General features: G+C 39.1%; 3 protein-coding genes across 5 annotated transcripts; 1 reads left to right on the top strand and 2 right to left on the bottom strand.

The window, feature by feature from the left end:
* Positions 1-961: 961 nt before the first annotated feature.
* lsm4 (LSM4 homolog, U6 small nuclear RNA and mRNA degradation associated) lies at positions 962-6,362 on the bottom strand. Its single transcript, XM_046856995.1, has 5 exons — positions 6,186-6,362; positions 4,167-4,208; positions 2,435-2,533; positions 2,147-2,330; positions 962-1,494 (listed from the first exon to the last, which is right to left on the bottom strand). The coding sequence occupies exons 1-5, from the start codon at positions 6,186-6,188 to the stop codon at positions 1,394-1,396; spliced, it is 429 nt and encodes a 142-aa protein (XP_046712951.1). The 5' UTR covers positions 6,189-6,362; the 3' UTR covers positions 962-1,393.
* Positions 6,363-6,449: 87 nt separating this feature from the next.
* ddx49 (DEAD (Asp-Glu-Ala-Asp) box polypeptide 49) lies at positions 6,450-10,828 on the bottom strand. Its single transcript, XM_046856993.1, has 13 exons — positions 10,568-10,828; positions 10,361-10,484; positions 10,143-10,228; positions 9,882-10,003; positions 9,614-9,801; positions 8,911-9,051; positions 8,076-8,151; positions 7,892-7,968; positions 7,705-7,802; positions 7,547-7,621; positions 7,350-7,438; positions 7,186-7,257; positions 6,450-6,701 (listed from the first exon to the last, which is right to left on the bottom strand). Exons 1-13 carry the CDS (start codon positions 10,680-10,682, stop codon positions 6,531-6,533), a joined length of 1,434 nt encoding a protein of 477 aa, XP_046712949.1. The 5' UTR covers positions 10,683-10,828; the 3' UTR covers positions 6,450-6,530.
* An 8-nt stretch (positions 10,829-10,836) lies between these two features.
* klhl26 (kelch-like family member 26) lies at positions 10,837-18,856 on the top strand. 3 transcript variants are annotated; one of them, XM_046856990.1, is made up of 4 exons: positions 10,837-10,861; positions 11,409-11,658; positions 13,516-13,701; positions 14,162-18,856. In XM_046856990.1, the coding sequence occupies exons 2-4, from the start codon at positions 11,609-11,611 to the stop codon at positions 15,741-15,743; spliced, it is 1,818 nt and encodes a 605-aa protein (XP_046712946.1). In that variant the 5' UTR covers positions 10,837-10,861; positions 11,409-11,608; the 3' UTR covers positions 15,744-18,856. The 3 variants fall into 3 exon arrangements, with proteins under 3 accessions (XP_046712946.1, XP_046712947.1, XP_046712945.1); XM_046856991.1 differs by lacking the exon at positions 10,837-10,861 and adding an exon at positions 10,960-11,102; XM_046856989.1 differs by lacking the exon at positions 10,837-10,861 and having other exon boundaries at positions 11,117-11,658.
* Positions 18,857-19,991: the final 1,135 nt, after the last annotated feature.

Below are 19,991 nucleotides of genomic sequence, written 5' to 3'. Positions count from 1 at the left end.
TCGGGTTAGTCGTCCCGTAGCCACTTCTCTGTTATCTTTGCTGTGTGCTCAGGGTCGTTGCCTTGTTAAAGATGAACCAAATAACTGAATTTATCCGGGGTGGACTCCAATGTAGAAACATCTCAAGGATGATCGGATGCACCTGAGCTGAATTTTGAGTGTCATAGCTGTGAATACTTATGTATTTGAATTTTTATTAATTTTTTTAATAAATTTGCAAAGATTAAAAAGAAAAAAATTTTTTTCACGTTGTCATTATGGGGTATTGTTTGTACAATTTTAAGGAAAATAATCAATTGAATCCATTTTGGAATTAAGCTGTAAAATAAAATGTGAAAAAGTGAAGCGCTGTAAAGACTCTACAGATGCACTGTAATTACAAATGTAAACACTTATCAGTGGTCTTTGAAGGTTACATTTTTAGGTTTATTATCACATTTAAAAATTCATCTACAAGAGTGAATTTAAGACCCTCGTCAGAGTTTTAGTTATTTATAGTTGTTGAACTGACTACAGACCTTCAAACATTTTCACACCTTTAAAAACTGCACCTAGAGCTTTATATAAGTAGCAATACTGACATTAACCTGAAGAGGGCACTAAGATACTGATTTAAATCCAACCTGCGGTCAAATAACCTCCTTTACTTGCTCGGTTTATTTTATTTATTTAATTTAATTTAATTTAATTTAATTTAATTTTTCATTTATTTATTTATTTATTATCATGCACAGAGAACAGGAGCTTCCCCTCACTACCAAACTGTTTAAAACAATGTCCACTTCTTTAAAAATAAAAAAAGGATTAAAAATAAAAGTTTGAATTTTGTTGTTTTTCATTCATAAACTATGGATTTACAGCTCCAAAAAAACCCCACATTTTAGTCCTAGTGTGTATGGACTACTCAATTTTAGATGATCCATTTTTTTTCTCTAAAAACATAAAAGGAAGAACAAGAAGATAACAAAAAAAAAAACGTATTTATTAAGTCAACTGCACATCATTTACAGCCCTTCTCCATGTCTATTAAAAAAAAAGACAAAAATCAGGCAGGAAAAACAGAAGTTTTTTACACATTTGAAGCGAAAATGGATGCCGTGTTACAGATGAAATGTTTAACCCTGAAAAAGGTTTCAGCGCATTCATGAAATTTGGAAATAAGATCAAAATAAGCTTCTTTGTTTTCACATCACAAGGGCTATACGTGTTTTTTTTTACAGAACGATTATAGTTTTGGGGATTTTTTTCCATTGAAAACTGCACCAAAAAAAAAAAAAAGAAAGAAAAGATTAAAATTTGACAGTTGATGGAAAGCAAGAAGTTACACAAGTGTCATGTTGTAGATCTGAGAGAAAAAAAAGAAAGAAAGGAGGTATTAAGTGTGTGTTTGTGTTTAGTGCTGGTTTTTGATGCCCTGTGGTTTTCCAGGCTTTTTGTCTTGTGGCTGTCCACGTCCAGCTCCTTGCATGCCTCTTCCCCGGCCACCAAACACACCTGAGAAAAGAGATTTTTATTATTATTTAACAAAATGCTGTTTTGGAGGTGCAGTTGTTCAGAGAAGTTGATTTTCCTTTGAACAGCACCTCCTGAAGCTCTTGGTTTTATTTATACTACAGAAAAAAGTTGTTACAGAGAAACCAGAAACAGAAAACCTCATCTGGAAACTTTCCAGTGGCAGAAACCCAACTGATTCATTTGTATGAAAATTTTGACGCGTATTTAATGACTAACAACGTGACTATTCTCAAAAGTGTGTTGTTCGGTAGTTTGCGTTTTCGGGAGTGTCCGAACTTTTGACGATTTTATGCTGATTAAAATGTCGTTTGTGTGTATTTGTGCGTTTTTTTGACTTGAGTAAATCAATGACACATTGAGGCTTTGTATATTTATATAATCTCATGATTCTCGTGCGACCCGATAAACAATATTTTATATCGGCCCCTGCAGTGGAGACCCTCTGTAAATGTTCAACATAATCAGAGCTCTTTAAATCCTGCACGTTTTTCTTGTGCGCGTCCTCTATGGAAGCCTCTGTGAAACGAGCTGTTACTATGGAAACGGTAACACATCAGAGTGCAGAGCTTGTGGAAGCCTATTCTGAGCATGCGTTGAGAATTTAACAGCGCTGTGGTGTGCTGCAGCTTACCTCGGCCGGCTCCGCCTCCTCTGCCCTTTCCCTGCTGTTTATTCTGCTGCATGCCACCCCGGCCACGCCCCTTCGACACGACCTCCTCTTTCACCATGTCGATGATTTCGTCGGGGATCCTCAGGTATTTGATCGTGCTGCCCCGGATGTAGCATTCGGGCATCCTCCAGAACTTATCGCCGTCCTGCACAAAGACGCTCTGGTTAAATCCTTCGCCTTCAAGCAAATCGAGCGCATCTCTTATTTGATATATTATTATATATATAAAATCGCTATATGTTACTGTACCCGGGAGGTACAGATGACTTCTCTCAAATTGATGTTCATCCAGTTGTCACAGCTGACCAGATGCCCGTTGTACGTCTCCCCGTTCTTCAGCTCCACCAGCTGGAAATGAATGTTCTGATTAGTCACACATCGTCTCGCCGTCACTGCCGCTCCTAATCTCCCTACTCTGAACAAGTTTGCGGTCATCAGTGCAAAGAGAGAGCGCCACCGACTGGAGCACAGGGCAGCTGCTCACCAGAATGAATCTCAACACAGCCAGAGTCAGGAAATAGTATAATAATAGTGTATCAGGCACAGCAGGTTTGATGCTGTGAATTGATGAAGTACTTGAGAGGAAGAGATACGGCTTTAAACATGGAAATAAACGCAAGAACATTTTCCATCGGCATTTGCTAAATTCGATAACTACGTCTACAAGGTACGTTCACAAGGAAAATTAAAAAACAGGAGCGCAGGGAAGCTCGTATTTTATTATCCGCTGATAGTTTTATTATTACAGTAATCCTGAATATATGAACATAACTATCTGACTATCGCAGAGTTATCGGTAATTTGCAGATTCGCAAAAAATGTTTTCATTAATAACGATACAAACCACACTTTATCTAAATAATAATCTAAATTATTTTGATAAATATCACAATTTATTTAAATAATTGACACAAAAAAAAACTCCTGTACATGTAAAGTGATACATGTGTTTATTAGGGTTTTTATGCATGTAGTGTGTGATTTCTGTCAAATTTTCGGTTTAGGTATACAGTACAGTATATGGGGACCGTCAAAATATCGCGTTTTTTCCGATATCGAGGGATTACTGTATACCTGTCATTATATTAAACACTGTGCCATTACAGTACCACCAAATACATTGAATCTTCATTAATGAATGTTTATAGCGATCCATCTTTTGTCTTCTAAAAGTAAACAGGTTTTCTACGAATCTGAATACAAAATAAGCAGCCTATATACAGTACAGACCAAAAGTTTGGACACACCTTCTCATTCAAAGAGTTTTCTTTATTTTCATGACTATGAAAATTGTAGATTCACACTGAAGGCATCAAGGGCTATTTGACCAAGAAGGAGAGAGATGGGGTGCTGCTCCAGATGACCTGGCCTCCACAGTCACCGGACCTGAACCCAATCGAGATGGTTTAGGGGTGAGCTGGACCGCAGAGTGAAGGCAAAAGGGCCAACAAGTGCCAAGCATTTCTCGGGGAACTCCTTCAAGACTGTTGGAAGACCATTTCAGGTGACTACCTCTTGAAGCTCATCAAGAGAATGCCAAGAGTGTGCAAAGCAGTAATCAAAGCAAAAGGTGGCTACTTTGAAGAGCCTAGAATATGACATTTTTCAGTTGTTTCACACTTTTTTGTTATGTATATAATTCAACACGTGTTCATTCATAGTTTTGATGCCTTCAGTGTGAATCTACAATTTTCATAGTCATGAAAATAAAGAAAACTCTTTGAATGAGAAGGTGTGTCCAAACTTTTGGTCTGTACTGTATATATATATATATATATATATATATATATATATATATATAAAATATTTATAGTGTTTTTTTTTTTTAAATAAATACAACACTATGGCTCCAATATATACTGTAATCTTTCTATATATTCAATAATGCTGAAAATAAATCGACATGTATTTTGCAGCTAAACATGCTCCTGGAGAAAAAACACAAAACCCAACTAGACAGTTCAAAGGATATGGATCTTACCATCGGGTGGTTTTGTGCTGTTTTCAGTAAAGACAGTGGAAGCTGTAAGAAAAACAAAGGAAAACTGACTCAGGAAAACATTGCTCTTTGATCCATCTTGAATTTCTAAATGGCTTCAATCCTTGTGTGCTGTTCAGGTCAAAATGAGGAGTTTTACATTTGTATTTAAAGGGAAACGTGTGCTTGGTGTTTCTTGCCTGTTAATAGAAATTAAAAAAACAGGCATCTGCTTAAGGAAATGTGTGCAAAGTGAGGTTGAAATGTTTACTATCTTTAAGTAATGAGTGAAATGAGACTGAAATGGACTGGAAGGAGGTATGTATATAGGAATGTATGAATGGGTGGATGTTTAGTTGTATGGATGGAGGTGTGGATAAAATAATGTTTGGATGGATAGATGTATGGAAGGAAGAAAATTCCACTACAAACATTTTATCTGTACAGATAACTGCATCCTGAAAGCTCTTCATCATTCACTGGAGTCTCTAATTGCACAAGCCGTCAATCTACATCTCACTAGCCAATGAGGGTAAAGCACTGTGAAACCCCGCCCACCGCAAGAAGTTTGTTGCAAAGTATAAAAGTGGCTGTTTTCGGGTTTCAGAATTATGTTCCCGTTTCTCTGTGCATTTCATGAAGGGTTATGAATGTAATCTGATGGGGTTGGGTCTCATCAGCAAGAACGCCGAATCAGCATGCAGAGAGAAGGTGCAGAGGTTAACTGGTGTAAAGCCAATGACCTGTCTCTGAGCGTAGACCAAACAAAATAAATGGTTGCTGACTTCATTAGAACATAAATAAACCGCTCCCCTGCTGAACATCAATGGCTCCTCAGTGGACATCGTGGAGAGCACCAAATACCTTGGTGGAGAACCTCACCTGGTCCCTCAACACCAGCTCCATAACAAGGAAAGCTCAGCGGCGTCCCTACTTTCTGAGAAAGCTGAGGCTGGCACAGCTTCCACCACACATCCTCACAAGCTTCTACAGAGGGACCATCCAAAGCATCCCAAGCAGCTGCATCACTGCCTGGTTTGAGAACTGCGCCGTCTCAGATCGCAAGACCCTACAGCGGATAGTGAGGATGGCTGAGATGATCATCGGGGTCTCTCTAACGTCATGGATCATTGATATTTACACCACACGCTACATCCTTAAAGCCACCAGCATTGTGGCTGATCGAACACACCCCTCACACACACACTTCACTCTCCTGCCGTCTGGAAAGAGCTTCAGAAGCAAATCCAGACTGTGTAACAGTTTCATCCCCACAAGCCATCAGACTCCTCAACATGAAGGAACTGGACTGACACACACACACACACACACACACACACACACTGTTGAACCTAAGGTTTACATCCAGCCAAATGTTTACATGTACAGTATTTATATTTTGATTCGTATTCAGACAATCCTTTTTGCACAACCTTCTGTGTGCTGTACTGGTTGTATTATTTGTTTTACTTGTCATTTTTTGCACTAAATGTTGCACATGTGCACTCTGTGTTGTTTAGAGTTGTGTACTTCTGTGTTCTTTATGCTGTTTGCTGCAGCACCTTGATCCTGGAAAAACGTTGTTTCGTTTCACTGTGTACTGAACTGTATATAGTTGAAATGACAATAAAACCTAAACAGTCTCACCTGCAGGAAACACCGATAGATTTAAGGATGGTCAATAAAAACTCCACATCCAATATGATCAATGAACCGCGCGCGCGCACACACACAGACAGACAGACAGTAAACCCCTTCTGCTTTATACACACGCTTTACCACCCTAGTTTACACTCGTGCTAACGTTAGCCTGCTAATCATCGGCTACCTGCACGTGTGAAATAAAGCAGGAAACTAAACAACAATCTTCACATCTGATCTCCATAAACCTGTTAAAGGTTGTGCGGTGATACCGCTGTTAACACACGGTATCACCACACATAGAGCGCTAATCACATGCTAACAAAATCCCTCCACCAGTTACTGGGAAATTCCCCGAAAATCTTAAATATATTTACTTACCATCGCGCCTTATTTAGTGAATTACCTACTAGTTTTTTTTAAAGATATAATTGAATATTGGTTTGTTCTAGATGTTTATACAGGCTACTTGCCAAATTTTCGGTATAATAGAACGCGGTTCAAACCACATACTGTTCTGCGCTGCTATTTTACTTCCGGGTTCTTATCATGCGACCTGGAAATATATAATAAAAGTCCTCAAAGTAAGAGTTTCTGCGCTTCCAAACTTGGTAAAAAAAAATAAAAGTTTACTTGACAATCAGATGCGTGAAATAAAATATTCGTTTTGTTTATTTTTATATACACAAGAGAAAAGATTGTACAGACAGTTTATAATGCACAGATTTATGAGGGTCCGGGAACAGACTGCCTGGGAGCAGTTTTACACTTTGCTCTTGATTTCAGGACGGCATCTTTCTTCTTCTGGATGGTCTCCTGAATTCTTCCCTTGAATTTCTTTTTTTCTCTTTTTATCTTGGCAAGCTCTTGCTTTCGCTTTTCTTCCAAATCCGGGTCCTGCGATGCAAAATAACTTTATTAAAATCACTATTTTTATTTATTTTGCAATGTTTTTACCTCATTACATCTTAATGTGCAGTTCTCAGATTCCCACCTTTATGCACGTTTGTAAACAGCGTATCAGTTTTTTTTTTTAATTAAATCAATTTAAATAATTCTACCTTCTCTCTCATTGTAATCTTTTAATATAACCTAGCCTTAATATGCTACACCGTGTTGTTTGTCTGAGAACCGGCTGTTTATTGTTACAATTACACTCTTGAATTAATAAAGTTGTATCTTTCTGTAAATCATCACTCTCTCCCCTCATCCATCCATCACTCTTCATCCAGCCATTCATTGTTCCATCCATCCAGCCAACTATTACTTTCCATTTAACCACCCATCTCCCCATCCTTTCATCCAGCAGTTCTGCCATTTATACACAGTTATAGTAGGCATTAAAGTGAGATTTGTCCATCCTTTTCGAATCGATCCTTACCTTCCCTTCAAGGATCATTTGCTTCCTTTTATTTATTTCCTTTTTCTCATCAAAATCAGTTGCCTCCAGCTTCTACAATGATAATCAAGAAAACACAAGTTTTTATACAACTGAACGACTTGGTCTCTTGAAACATAAGAAAACAAAGTAAATGGAAGCCGTACAATTTCACACTGTCGTCTCGTCACGTTGACTTGGGTAAGAATCTTTAGCACCTCTTTCTCTTGAATTGGATACTCCTTCAGCTTGGTCTCTAAACAAGTACATCGTTAGACCTCAGAGAGGAAAGACCAGTGCCATATTGCATTTGCACAGCATAGTGATTATCGAAAACAATGATTTGGCCCGGTTGAGAACTTACGGATCTGCTCCTCTATAGCGTTGACCAGATGGATGTCGTACTGTGTGACCAGTGTAATGGAAACACCGTTTCTCCCTGCAATACAAAACAATTTAATAAATCAGGATGGAAAACAGGTATGAACAGACCATTAAAGTCTTTCTGAAGAAATGGGATACCTGCACGTGCGGTTCTGCCGACTCTGTGGATGTAGATTTTAGGCAATCCAGGGGTATTATGATTGATGACTACCTGCACTGTAGGTATATCCAAACCCCTTCAGAGAAATTATGGGAAAGAAAAGAAAAGATTATTCAAGAGAAATATACAGTGAGTAAAAGTTTTCATCTACAAAAGTGGACGTACCTCGCAGCTACATCCGTGGCTATAAGGATCTTGTAAATATTGGACTTGAACTTGGCAAGGTTCGCAAACCGCTGTTTCTTTAATGACATGAAAACGGTGATTCATATACACGAGGAGAGAAAACTCAATATAATTTAAAAATTCTGAATATAATCTGCACTTCGACTGGATTATTCCCACATACCTGTTTCATCATGGAATGCAAGGAGATGGCAGGAAATTTGAACTCGCGAAGCATCATTGTGAGTATTTGGCAATGTCTAAGCAGGAACACACACACACACACACACACAAATCAGTCTGTTAAAGGTGCAGTAATTAAAATCTGTGTAAAAACAGCCATAATTTAGTTTAATGAGCTTAAAAAAAAAATTAAAAATAAGTCACCACTATTTCACCAAATAGATTAAAACTAAAGTAACGAGACCGTTTTTAAAATGTAAGAAGTAGAAAGTAAAGATATTTGTGTAAAAATGTAGAGTAAAAGTGAAAAGTTGTCTAAAAATACATAGTGAAGTAAAGTACTGATACCAAAAAAATGTACTTAAGTACAGTAAAGAAATATTTGTACTTCTTTACTTTCCACCTCTGGTAGGGACATTAAGAACGTGTCTATAAAATGCCTGACGTGTACAGAATCTAATACACTTGTTATAGGACGAGGGCTTAAACAATTGGATTTGATCACTTTCCAATCATTTTCCATATTATTTGTACTAATACTAAATGACATTAGATTTTTTGCACCTTCAATTACCTGTAGGTGTAATTAACAAGAGCTAAAGCCTCAATCACACAACTTTGGCACGCGAGATCTATTCAGATACCTGCAGTGAATGAGAGTGAACCGGGTATGTTAAGGGATATAATCTGTTCAGATTCATATATAAGGGTTTTTTTTTTATTAATGTTTTTAAATGAACTAATACGAGATACAACTAAATATTCTTTAAAAGCAGAGTTGTGTAAATTGAGATGCTGCAAATTCTCAAACCGTTCATTCTACTTCGAGGACTTACTTGCACGTGTTGGTGAAAATCATGATCGACCAGTCATCGTGTTCGTCTTGGAATTTTTGGATGAGGCTCACCAGGTACGCATCTTTGACTTTCTCAGGCGTAAGGATGTATCTCTGGTCCAGCTCTTCCACTGTTCGCACCCTGGAGAAATAGAAATGGAAAAAGGGTCATCACTGAGAGTTATCAATGGTGCTGAGCATTTCAGTTTCGACAGAAATTATATGAACAGAATAAAAGGAGATTCAGCTCATTCATTCAGCCTGTAGTTATACCATAAATGTGTGTGTTCATACTGTTATAATAAACATAATATCCATAAGTGTTTCAGGAACATTACATTACAAATTTACTCCTCCTTTTCCCCTGATAACAGCTGCCACTCTACTGCAAATAAAGTTCCCTCAAAAGGCATCATTTAGCATTAATAAAATCTGGGTGCAGTTCATCCTACAGGTCTTCAGTGGGGTTGAGGTCAGGGCTTTTTGTAAGACACATGAGTTTGTCTCTGGCTCCTTGATCAGTTAACTCTGTCAAAAGACAAAATCTGAAGCGAGAGCAGTTCTCGACCATTGATGCCTGGACTGAGAGTCTAATCTATTGTAAATTAGTAAGATGTTAATCTAAGAAACTGATTTCATATGGACATTCATTAAAACAATAATTATTTTTAAAAAACGTGTGAGGAGACAATGCGTGTCTTTACTCGGATTTGTGCTCCCAGTAGAAAGGCTTGTTCATAGCAACGCTCTTGAGTTCTTGTAGCGTGTCAGTCAGGGTCGCGCTGAAAAGCAACGTTTGCCTTTTCGCCGGCACAGCGCTCAGAATCACCTCCAGGTCCTTAGTGAAGTCTGTGCAGCCCTGCTCGAGCAAACGATCAGCCTCATCCAGGATCTGATGAGAAACCCAAATACATAGTATTCAGATACTAATCAAAGTCTTCTAATAAGAGTGTGTGACGGGTGTTTCCTTACTAAGAATCGGAGTCTTTTCATATCAAACGTGTCCGAACTTCGAATGTGATCTGCTAATCTCCCGGGCGTTGCGACGACGACATGGGGCTTTTTGGAAAGCTCCAACCCCTGAGTCACCATGTCTTATTGCAAAAACACACACACACAGCAGAGGTAAATAAACAAAAACAATGTGAGAAACAGAAAATACCTCGCTATAAAATCTTTGTCTAGATTATCTCTAGATTATCTGTGTATAGGTTTTGTTTTTTTGTACCATACCCATTCCTCCAACAATGATACAGTCTCTCAGTCCCAGAGGCTTTCCTAAAGCTCTAAACTGTTCTGCTATCTGATAGGCCAGTTCCCTGAGGAGTCAAGAAAATAACATGCATCACAAACTAATTGTGTTAATAGAGCTTATATGAGGTGAGCAACTTCTACCATGGCTTTTATACCAGAGATTAATTACAAACATCATTTGAATAAAGATGACCCACCGTGTGGGCGTAAGGACCAGACAGAAGATGCCGTAGGGATCCTCAGACAATTTCTGCAGCACGGGAAGAACAAATGCTGCAGTTTTTCCGCTTCCAGTTTTCGCACAACCCAAACAGTCTCGACCTTCATTCACAACGAAAAGAAATCAAACGTTATATTGCTGAGTATTGTTATTTATTCATGAGATGTGTCAATACAAAACCCACCTTCCAGGATAGCTGGCATGCAGTGTTCCTGCACTGGGGTCGGCCGGGCGATGCCCATCTGCCTACACTGGACAACCAACCACTCGGACAGACCAAGAGACTCAAAAGTTGCCATTATAAACAAACCAAAAATGATCAAGAAAACCTAAAAAAGTACGGCGATTGTCACCAAGCTGGAACCCATATATTGTTTTCACGAGCGCTCTAATCCAAAACAACCCTCGTGGAGCTTTTAGCACGACGCGTCCCTTCTACGTCATAAACCTGCGCCCGGCTCCTGATTCTGGCCTAAAGGTATGGCCAGAAGGACACAAAAAAATCAACATGTTAATAATTGTAGGATATTTTAAAGATTTTTTTAAATATAATTATTGATAATTGCAACACCATTTTATACTATATATACTTGTTTTCTAGAGATATAAAAAAATCAGTCTGTTTTTTAATTTTTATTTTATTTTGCTTAATCACCGGACGAGTTGGGTGCAGATTATTAACCCTGGCCAATCACAAAGAGGGAGGCGGGACTTCTCAGGTTAATAATAATGTTTAGAAATTGTAAAATAAAAACATTTGAGGAAAAAAATCTACCATGTCTATACTACAATTACTACATTTTTGTATCTTCAAATGAAGGTATTGTTTTGCGTTAAATGTATGTATATATTAAGTACATCTCGGATTCTGCGCAGTCAATGTGACATGAACACTCCCAAAACTTCATCGCATTACGTAGTCATGGCTCCAGAGGAGACAGAGAGAAGACAAACAGGTGGCTTGTATAAAGCAGGAGATCCGCTCGACTTTAATGCTGTGGTATATAACGTGTTTATTCTGATAGAGACAGAACCGATCATGTTCAAGCTCGCAGCGATCACTGGACCGAGAAACCCCTGAAGTGTGAACGCCTTGCATCGGATTGTGTCCGAAAGAGCGACTTGATCTCGGGGCACGAGTGCACATTGTAGGAGTATGATTTTCAGGACGAGAGATCGTTTATTCCCTGCATGATGTCCTTTACAGAGCACTGCGGCTTCAAACATGGCGGAGTTGGACGGTGGGGAACTCTGTGCGACTCGTTCACACAGCAGGTAACGATGCTTTCCAGCAAGTTTAGAAATCAAACAAAAAACATTTGACTTTGTACTTATTGCAATCCAGCCGAGATGTAAGATCACCTTTCTGTGTAGAAATCTAATTATTTATTATCCACACTCTTTTCTTTTTTCAATATCCTGATCCTTATGTTAACTGACTACTTCAGATTATAATGAAACCAAAGTTATGCAGCGTTCAAGTGTCCGCTTCTTATGTTGCCTTCAAGTGCGGTCGGAATTTGGTGGAAGTACCAGTTTCCAAATCAAAAGTCGAATTACACTACGACTATTTAATTAATGACTAAATCATGAGTGTGTTGCATCGCAATATTGCTTTGGTTTCATCATGGAAATAATACAAAAGACGCCTTCATAGATGTAAACAATTTAAATGCCCTTGAAGGAAGCATTAGGTTCCAGTTAAACCCATAGATATTATACATAAACAATTATCCTGCTCTACTAGAAAGTATTTAAGATGTAGGGATGACAGAGCTTTTAGACTTTTAGATTGCATGCTTTTAAGTATTTATCATAATCAGACATGATTGAGGAATTAAATAATGTCAAAAATGTCCATTTTTGTTTTAGATTTGTATTTATAGTCAGAAAAATGAGTGGTATAGACACTCTTGTGTATCTGTTTGTATTGGTGTACTGTCCTGTGCTGTTTGGAGTGAAATTGAGTTTTGTGATAAAAACATTTCATAGTGTTTAAAAGATATATTTCCTAGAGAGAGCGAGGACGAGCCTAATATGAGAAAGGAAGCATGTGTGGCTCAGTGCTCGCAGACCTGAAGTGCTCTCATGCATGACTGTTTTTCTGCACCCTCGCATCAGTGCCTCGACCGTCCACGTCTGCTTTGTGTGACAGGGGCTCACGGCACCTTGTGTTGCACCTCATGTTAACAATACTCAGTGATCCGTGCAGGTCGGCTTGCTCGCATTGTCTATTTAAATGCATTGAAAAGTCTTGCAACAACATGCACCTGTACATGCAGTACCACTTTGGTTTTAGTGTGAGGAAGCAATTACGACATCAAACTGATACTTGAGACCAGGATCAGTATTGATTCTACTCTAGTCCAAGTTGTAAGAGCTGCTGTGGTTAGAATGGTATTATCGTGTGCTATTTTGTGGTGAAGTATACACATACAGATGTTTCAGGATTTCATGCTGCGTTCAGGAATATGGAATAATTCACAAGACTTGAGACTCCCTTACTTTTTTTTTGGTTTTGAACATTATTTGCAGTAAAAAATGATTCAGTTTTTCTTGATTATTTCAATTTCTGTGATATTTTAATGTTATTGGATTTTCTTGTTAATGGTTATTGGATACACATTTTATTTAGTGTGTCTTATGAACTGTCTTTGTTCACGACTAATGCACATATTTCTGTTGTTTTTTTTGTTTTAGCCTTGTATAGTATTGGTATGGTCGCCTTAATGCGTGTACACGTCAGCATTAAAAGCCTGAACATAATAATCCATTTCTTCTTTTTTTTTTATTGATACTTTTTTATTCAAACCTCCTTTTCCTCATCTTACTTGTGATGATCCTGCACTGTTTTGACGGTCATCCAGAAAGATAGACAACAACTCCTAATAGAGTTTGCATGAATAATTCAAAAGGAAGCACAGTTGCAGGTGTTACGTTGGTTGGCGCTTAGAAATTAGAGAGCCTGTTGCTGGGGAGTCAACACAAAACAGCAACGAGATGCTCCTTTCACGTGCATTCTCACAGAGCGCCCGGTGTTGCGTGCGCTCTTGAGTTTGATGGATTACTTTGCCAGAGAGTCGCGTGCAGTAAGAGATGAAATATGTAAACTGATTTTTCCTTGTTTCACAGCATGGCTAACAATAAGAACAGCACCATTCGCTGCACTTTCTCAGCCCCTAGTCACAGTAGCTCGCTCCTGAGGGGTCTTTCTGCTCTGCGAGACAACGGACAGTTACTGGACGTCGAACTTGCCGTCAACGACGAATGCTTCCAGGTGCACAAGGCTGTGCTGGCATCCTGCAGTGACTACTTCAGGTGAGGATTCTATTCGAAATAGAAATTTCTAGTCCTTTCAAAGACGCTGGGTGTTGCGTGAGTCGCAGTAACTCAATAACGGGGAATTTGATCCACTTTCCTGGAACGCAATCAGCTGCAAATCAATAATTAAGGTAATGTAGCGCAAGTCATGGCTGGCTTTTTGCTGCAAGAAGTTTAGAGGAGATAATCTAATAAAAAAAAATGTTGATCAAGCATTTTTAGAGCGCACGAGCCTCGGTATAACAGCAGGTATGATGTATGATCATTATTTAAAGTTTGCTGAATATGCTTTAATGAATAATTTAAGAATTAATCGAACGTGTTCTCCGCTAATGGTTTGTGCCTTCAAACAATACGAGACAAATTTACAGTGAAACTTCTCTATAGAATTTGTTTTATTTAGCAATGGTGCGACATGTTTCATGTTTACCTTATTTTATTATTATTATTTTTTTAGAGCCATGTTCACTGGTGGGATGAAAGAGTCGAACCAGGCCACGATTGAGCTTAAGGGCTTGTCCGCACGTGGCCTAAAGCACATCATCGATTTCGCTTATAGCTCTGAGGTCACGCTCGACCTCGACTGCATCCAGGATGTGCTTGGGGCAGCCGTTTTCCTTCAGATGGTGCCTGTTGTGGAGCTCTGCGAAGAGTTCCTGAAATCAGCCATGAGCGTGGAGACTTGTTTGAACATCGGTCAGATGGCTGCTGCCTTCAGCTTGTCCTCGCTGAAAGAATCGGTAGACGCCTTCACCTTCCGCCACTTCCTGCAGATTGCTGAGGAGGACGATTTCCTGCATATCCCAATGGAGCGGCTGGTGTTTTTCCTCCAGAGCAACAAGCTAAAGGGGTGTACCGAGATCGATTTGTTTCACGCAGCTATCCGTTGGCTTCGGCACGATTCCTCTCGGCGTCCTGCAGCAAACGAGGTGCTGAGACACGTCCGCTTCCCGCTGATGCGCTCCTCCGAGCTGGTGGACCGCGTGCAGACCGTGGACATCATGGTGGAGGATGTGTTGTGCAGGCAGTACCTTCTTGAGGCGTTTAATTATCAGATACTGCCTTTCCGCCAGCACGAGATGCAGTCCCCTCGTACCGTCATTCGATCGGACGTCGTCTCGCTGATTGCTTTCGGTGGCACGCCATACACGGACAATGACCGCACAGTGAGCGCAAAGGTGTACTGCCTGGCTGATGGCACATCCAGGCAGTTCAAGGAGCTGACCGACATGGAGGCAGGCTGCAGCCACACCTGTGTTTCTGTCCTAGATAATTTTGTTTACGTGGTCGGAGGCCAGCACCTGCAGTACCGCAGCGGTGAAGGTGCCGTGGACGCCAGTTTCCGATACGATCCCCATCTCAACCAGTGGTTGCGCATCCGGCCGATGCAAGAGAGCCGCATTCAATTTCAGCTCAACGTGCTGCAGGGACAGCTGTATGCCACTGGGGGGCGCAACAGATCCGGTAGCCTTTCATCCGTAGAGCGTTACTGTCCCAAAAAAAACGAATGGACGTACGCGGAGTCTCTAAAGAGAAGGATATGGGGTCACGCAGGAGCAACATGCGGAGATAAGCTTTACGTCTCGGGAGGATATGGCGTTTCCGTGGAGGATAAGAAGTCTCTTCATTGCTATGATCCAGAAACAGACCAGTGGGATTTTAAATCCCCAATGAACGAGCCACGAGTGCTGCATGCCATGATCAGCGTGAACGAGCGCGTCTATGCTCTTGGAGGAAGAATGGACCACGTGGACCGTTGCTTCGACGTCCTAGCTGTAGAATATTACGTCCCGGAGACGGATCAGTGGACGATGGTTAGTCCAATGCGCGCAGGCCAGTCTGAGGCAGGATGTTGCTTATTGGACAGAAAGATTTACATTGTCGGAGGATACAACTGGCATCTAAATAACGTTACAAGCATCGTCCAAGTCTACAACACAGAAAGGGACGAGTGGGAGAGGGATCTGCACTTTCCGGAATCCTTCGCTGGGATTGCTTGTACACCTATAATTCTGCCACAAACCCCCACACAGAGGTGACCTGCTTAACTGGAAAATGTGAAGTGACATCTTGTGAAGGGTTTTTTTTTTTCTTTAGTTGGTTTTACATTAAAACCTGTGTTTCTTCAAATCTTTGGTCATGTTTAGCGGTCCAGTGATATAAACCTTTTTTTTTTTTTTTTTGAGAGAAGCTGGTCACAGGTTTATAGTTTTATTTCTGCTGATGTACATGTCATTACTTCACATTTGCACAATTCATCAGCCTAAAGCCACTACATGTATTAGTTCTCTTTATATGTACAGTCTCGGATCGGATAGACAAACCGGGTGGTACATTTTACAAACAAGAAAGATCTAAACAAAACCGGACCCCTTCAGAACATGTAGTACATTCATGAGGTTCTAGAACGTTCTGAACCATTCTGATGCTATAATTCTGACTTGCTACTTCATTTTTTGCACTACATGATCATGAGTCGTCTCTGCACCAAATTAAATAAGACTAAGGGAATGTTTGTTCATGAAGCGTGGTGATCCAGCGTACCATCCAGGGTGTATTATCACCTTATGCCTGATGCACTATGACTCTTTGATTAAGATGAACAAATTAATGATATTCATTTCTCTCTCTCTTTTGTTTTTTTTTAATTAGTACTAATATTATTAGATTTAAGAGCACTGTAATGGTTGAATTGGGTATTATATATATTTTTTCTTTACGTTTTGATGACAAGATGAAGATGAACCAATAGTTTCTTGAAAGTAAATGAATCAATTAAGAATCGAACAGTTCTTATACACTGATACAGCAAGCAGTTTTATAATATAAAGACTAATTACGAATGTGTGTGAAATAGAATAGGCAGTGTTCAGCTCTGTCTTGCAGCTTGAACGTTCAAGTATTTCTTCATGCTTTGGGGGGAGAATTTTCCTTTTTTTTTTTCTTCTTTTCTGTTTGAAGTACACTGTTGCCTTAAGGCTCGCAAAACATCAGAGTTGCTTTATGACACTTTACACCATGCAGCTTCTTCTAAAGGCCTTTTTAATGAAGGGAATTGGTGAAGGATTTCTCTAGACACTTCTATATTTAAAAAAAAATTGAATTCAAACACACTTTTTTTTTTTTTTTAAATAATTCATCTGAGTTTCTGAGTATACGCCTCAATTTTTCATTAGCACTTCTGGCAAAGTGTGTGTGGGAGAAATGTTAACATGTCTCTACATGCAAAATGTGCATTTAAATTTCCCTGTATAATTAACATGGATGGTTTATCTTTAATATCTAAATCTACTAAGCACAATACGACTCGTGTTCATTTGATGACTTTTGCATTTGTCCTTGAACAACCTCCAGCTCTTAGGTGCGATTACATAATTACCTGTTTGTCCTTCAAGGCCATTTGTAATCTCAGAAAGCACACCAGGTTGCGTTTCGTAATGCACTTAATACCGATGAACTGTATAGAGCACTTTGCTACGTCCAAGCACCACGACTGGATTTGCGTTCTTTCACTGCGATCCTAACAGAGACGCTAATGGATTAACAGTGTTTCGTTGTAGAGTTAGTGCCGAGTGTAATGAACTATAAAAACACACAAACACACTGCTCTTGTTTAAAAAAAAAAAAGTGATGAGGCTGAATAGGCGTAGTGTTTCTCTTTGTATTTGAATGTATGATAAATCACTACAGTCTAAAGCACTGCGGCAACAACCGCTGACTGCTGCCGTGAAGTAATTTTTGGTTCGTTTTTTGTTGCGTATCGAATAAAGCACATGATCAAATTTGTACAAAACACAGTGGTCAATGATTGCGTTTTATTTCAACGACTACAAACTATTAGCTCAGGATGGTTCTAGGGCACAAGCTAACAGTTACACACACAAAATGTCTGCAGGCAATCCTCGTACACAGATTCTTTCTTATCGCAGAGGAAACGTGTGAAGTGAATTTTATACAGTGTAATGTGTGAGGATTTTATCCAACTTTTCAATTTCCTCTCTGCTAGTATGTTGTTGCACTAGTATTATTTTGGGTTATTTATCACAGGGACATACTACTCATATTCTTTGAATGCACAATACCAGAAAGAAGCAGCATGTTTTATGCTCTTGGTATGATTCTAACATTGCTGTCGAATTTAAATTCAATGCTTTGGGTATTTATATCATTACTTCTAAGTGAATTGGTTGGATTAACGTATGAATTCGGCCCTCTGAATGTACACTGCAATGTTACACCCTCTTTGTTGTACCACGGATACAAGAGAAAAGACTCTTGTTGAAAAGTTCAACCCAAATCCCAAAAATTTTCCCCCTCATACCTGCATTTTCTGTTCTTCTCCTGGATCAATGAAATCCATCTGGTTGTCAGTGGAAACGATGATTTGTCTGTTTATGCACAATATGTTGTACTGTATATTGTGTTGTGTTTATGTACTAATTGTTTTATTTTGAAAAGGTCACTTTATTAGGAGCACATGTACGCTTGCCCGTAACGTAGTGGCAGCGCAACGCGTACAATGATTGCACGTGTGTGGTGTTATGTGGGTGTTTGTCCAAGACAGATTTTTCTTAAGGGATCAGGCATAAAGGCTAATCTAATCTAATCCAAACACATTTAAGGCCAAGAGCTTCAGACTTCTAAAATAGGGGGAAACAAATCTGCTGTCATGATTATGAGTTTGACATGTCGTGCAAGATGCTTTTCGTGCTTGTTCAGAGTGGTGATTTGAGTAAACACTTTGATTTCCCTCATTAACCAATAACCGTGTCATGAAAGTCACTGCACTCGCAATTTTATTCTCAACCTGATGTTTGACGTGAACGTGTGTCCGCCTGACTGTTCTGCATTATTCTGCACCCATGTGATTGGCTGATTTGGATAATGTGAGCGTGCAAGTGTATATATGTTCCTAGTAAATTGGTCGCCATGATGTATTCAATGCTTCGTGTCCCCTATCAATGTTTTCATTTGCAGTGAAAGACTCCACTATGCTCGTGCAACAACATTTGCTGAACGTATCGCCTTCTGTATCTGTAGCACTTTTTCCTGTCTCTTGTTCGAGTTTGATTGTAAGCTCAGCTGTGCTTTTGTTCTATTTTAAAGTGTCTTTTATCAATGAAATTGTTTGTTTAATAAAGCAGGAAATGGACGGATGTGTGACTTATCTTTCATCTTATTTGTGTGAACTACTTACAAGTACTTTGAAATCCTGATTAGCAGTAGTAGCAGCTCCGGTTCTATAGCTGAGGAATTCAGTAGTCAGTCATTAAACCTCATAGATTAACAGTCTTATCAAAGCCTACATAATTCTTTTTAATTAGCAAACCAAAATCAGTGAGCTGAAACCAGCATGTTCAAACTCAGATGTTTTGAACTGAATGCAAATTAACAACAAAATAAAATAAAAGATGATTAATATAAAGGTTTTATAATATTGACCCAAATGCTGAACTTCAATCTTTCAACAGTTTCTTTTGTGACCCACACCAGGTGGCTGAAACATGACATTTTATTTTCCAAAAGGAGTCCTGAGAGTGATGGATTGGCCCCTACAGAACTCCAGATCTTAACATCATCAAGTTTTATGGGAATTACATGAAGAGGCAGAAGGATCTGTGGCAGCCTACATCTATAGATGATGTGTGGTTAGTTCTCCAAGATGTTTGCAACAACCTACTGGCCGAGTTCCTTCAAAAACTGTGTGCAAGTGTACCTAGAAGGATTTATGCTGTCAAAATAATGATTTTCTCTTTCATTCATTTAGTTTCCATTTTGTTAGGTGATTAAAAAAAAGTAATCACACCTATATTTGAAAGCAGTTTTACTTTACATCATTTTACACCTGCCAAAAGGTTTTGCACAGTACTGTATATCTTTTACACAAGGCTAAAAACTGATTCATCTAATATTAAAATGCTAAGAGCATTAAATAAAACACAAAAGGTGATGTTTCATCATATTTCTAAACATTGTAATCAAAAGGGTTTGGTTAATTTCCCAATACAAGCCTCTGTGTACAGCCCAGAAATGATCTGAGTGCTGAAATTGACTATGACCGCTCAGGCAAGTTGGTGGTTTATGTGATTTCAACAGAAGATGGTTTTGCATAAACACAAAATCCTGAGGAAATAAAAGTACAAAAATATTTGTTTATTACAGGTACATTGTAGGTAAGGTGCACTGACTGATCTTTTCAGACAACAGTGGTCAAGTGCAATGACAATACAAAGGAAGCTGATTGGTGGTGTATTTGTGCATAGTGTTCTGTATTGACCTGTGTCCCA

Source organism: Silurus meridionalis, chromosome 9 (assembly GCF_014805685.1).
Source record: "Silurus meridionalis isolate SWU-2019-XX chromosome 9, ASM1480568v1, whole genome shotgun sequence".
Taxonomy (NCBI): Eukaryota; Metazoa; Chordata; class Actinopteri; order Siluriformes; family Siluridae; genus Silurus; species Silurus meridionalis.
The sequence above is the reverse complement of the archived record's forward strand: the minus strand, read 5'-3'. Positions and strand labels throughout refer to the sequence as shown.

Excerpts from the sequence above, each read along its gene's own strand:
- ddx49 (XM_046856993.1), bottom strand. The coding sequence starts at position 10,682 with ATGGCAACTTTTGAGTCTCTTGGTCTGTCCGAGTGGTTGGTTGTCCAG. Across the intron at positions 10,485-10,567 it reads CATGCCAGCTATCCTGGAAG|GTCGAGACTGTTTGGGTTGT; the intron begins GTGGGTTTTGTA and ends TTGTGAATGAAG. Across the intron at positions 7,622-7,704 it reads CGGCAGAACCGCACGTGCAG|GGAGAAACGGTGTTTCCATT; the intron begins GTATCCCATTTC and ends TTTGTATTGCAG.
- lsm4 (XM_046856995.1), bottom strand. Across the intron at positions 2,331-2,434 it reads AAGTCATCTGTACCTCCCGG|GACGGCGATAAGTTCTGGAG; the intron begins GTACAGTAACAT and ends GTCTTTGTGCAG. Across the intron at positions 1,495-2,146 it reads AGGAGGCGGAGCCGGCCGAG|GTGTGTTTGGTGGCCGGGGA; the intron begins GTAAGCTGCAGC and ends CTCTTTTCTCAG.
- klhl26 (XM_046856990.1), top strand. The coding sequence starts at position 11,609 with ATGGCGGAGTTGGACGGTGGGGAACTCTGTGCGACTCGTTCACACAGC. Across the intron at positions 11,659-13,515 it reads GCGACTCGTTCACACAGCAG|CATGGCTAACAATAAGAACA; the intron begins GTAACGATGCTT and ends CTTGTTTCACAG. Across the intron at positions 13,702-14,161 it reads TCCTGCAGTGACTACTTCAG|AGCCATGTTCACTGGTGGGA; the intron begins GTGAGGATTCTA and ends TTATTTTTTTAG.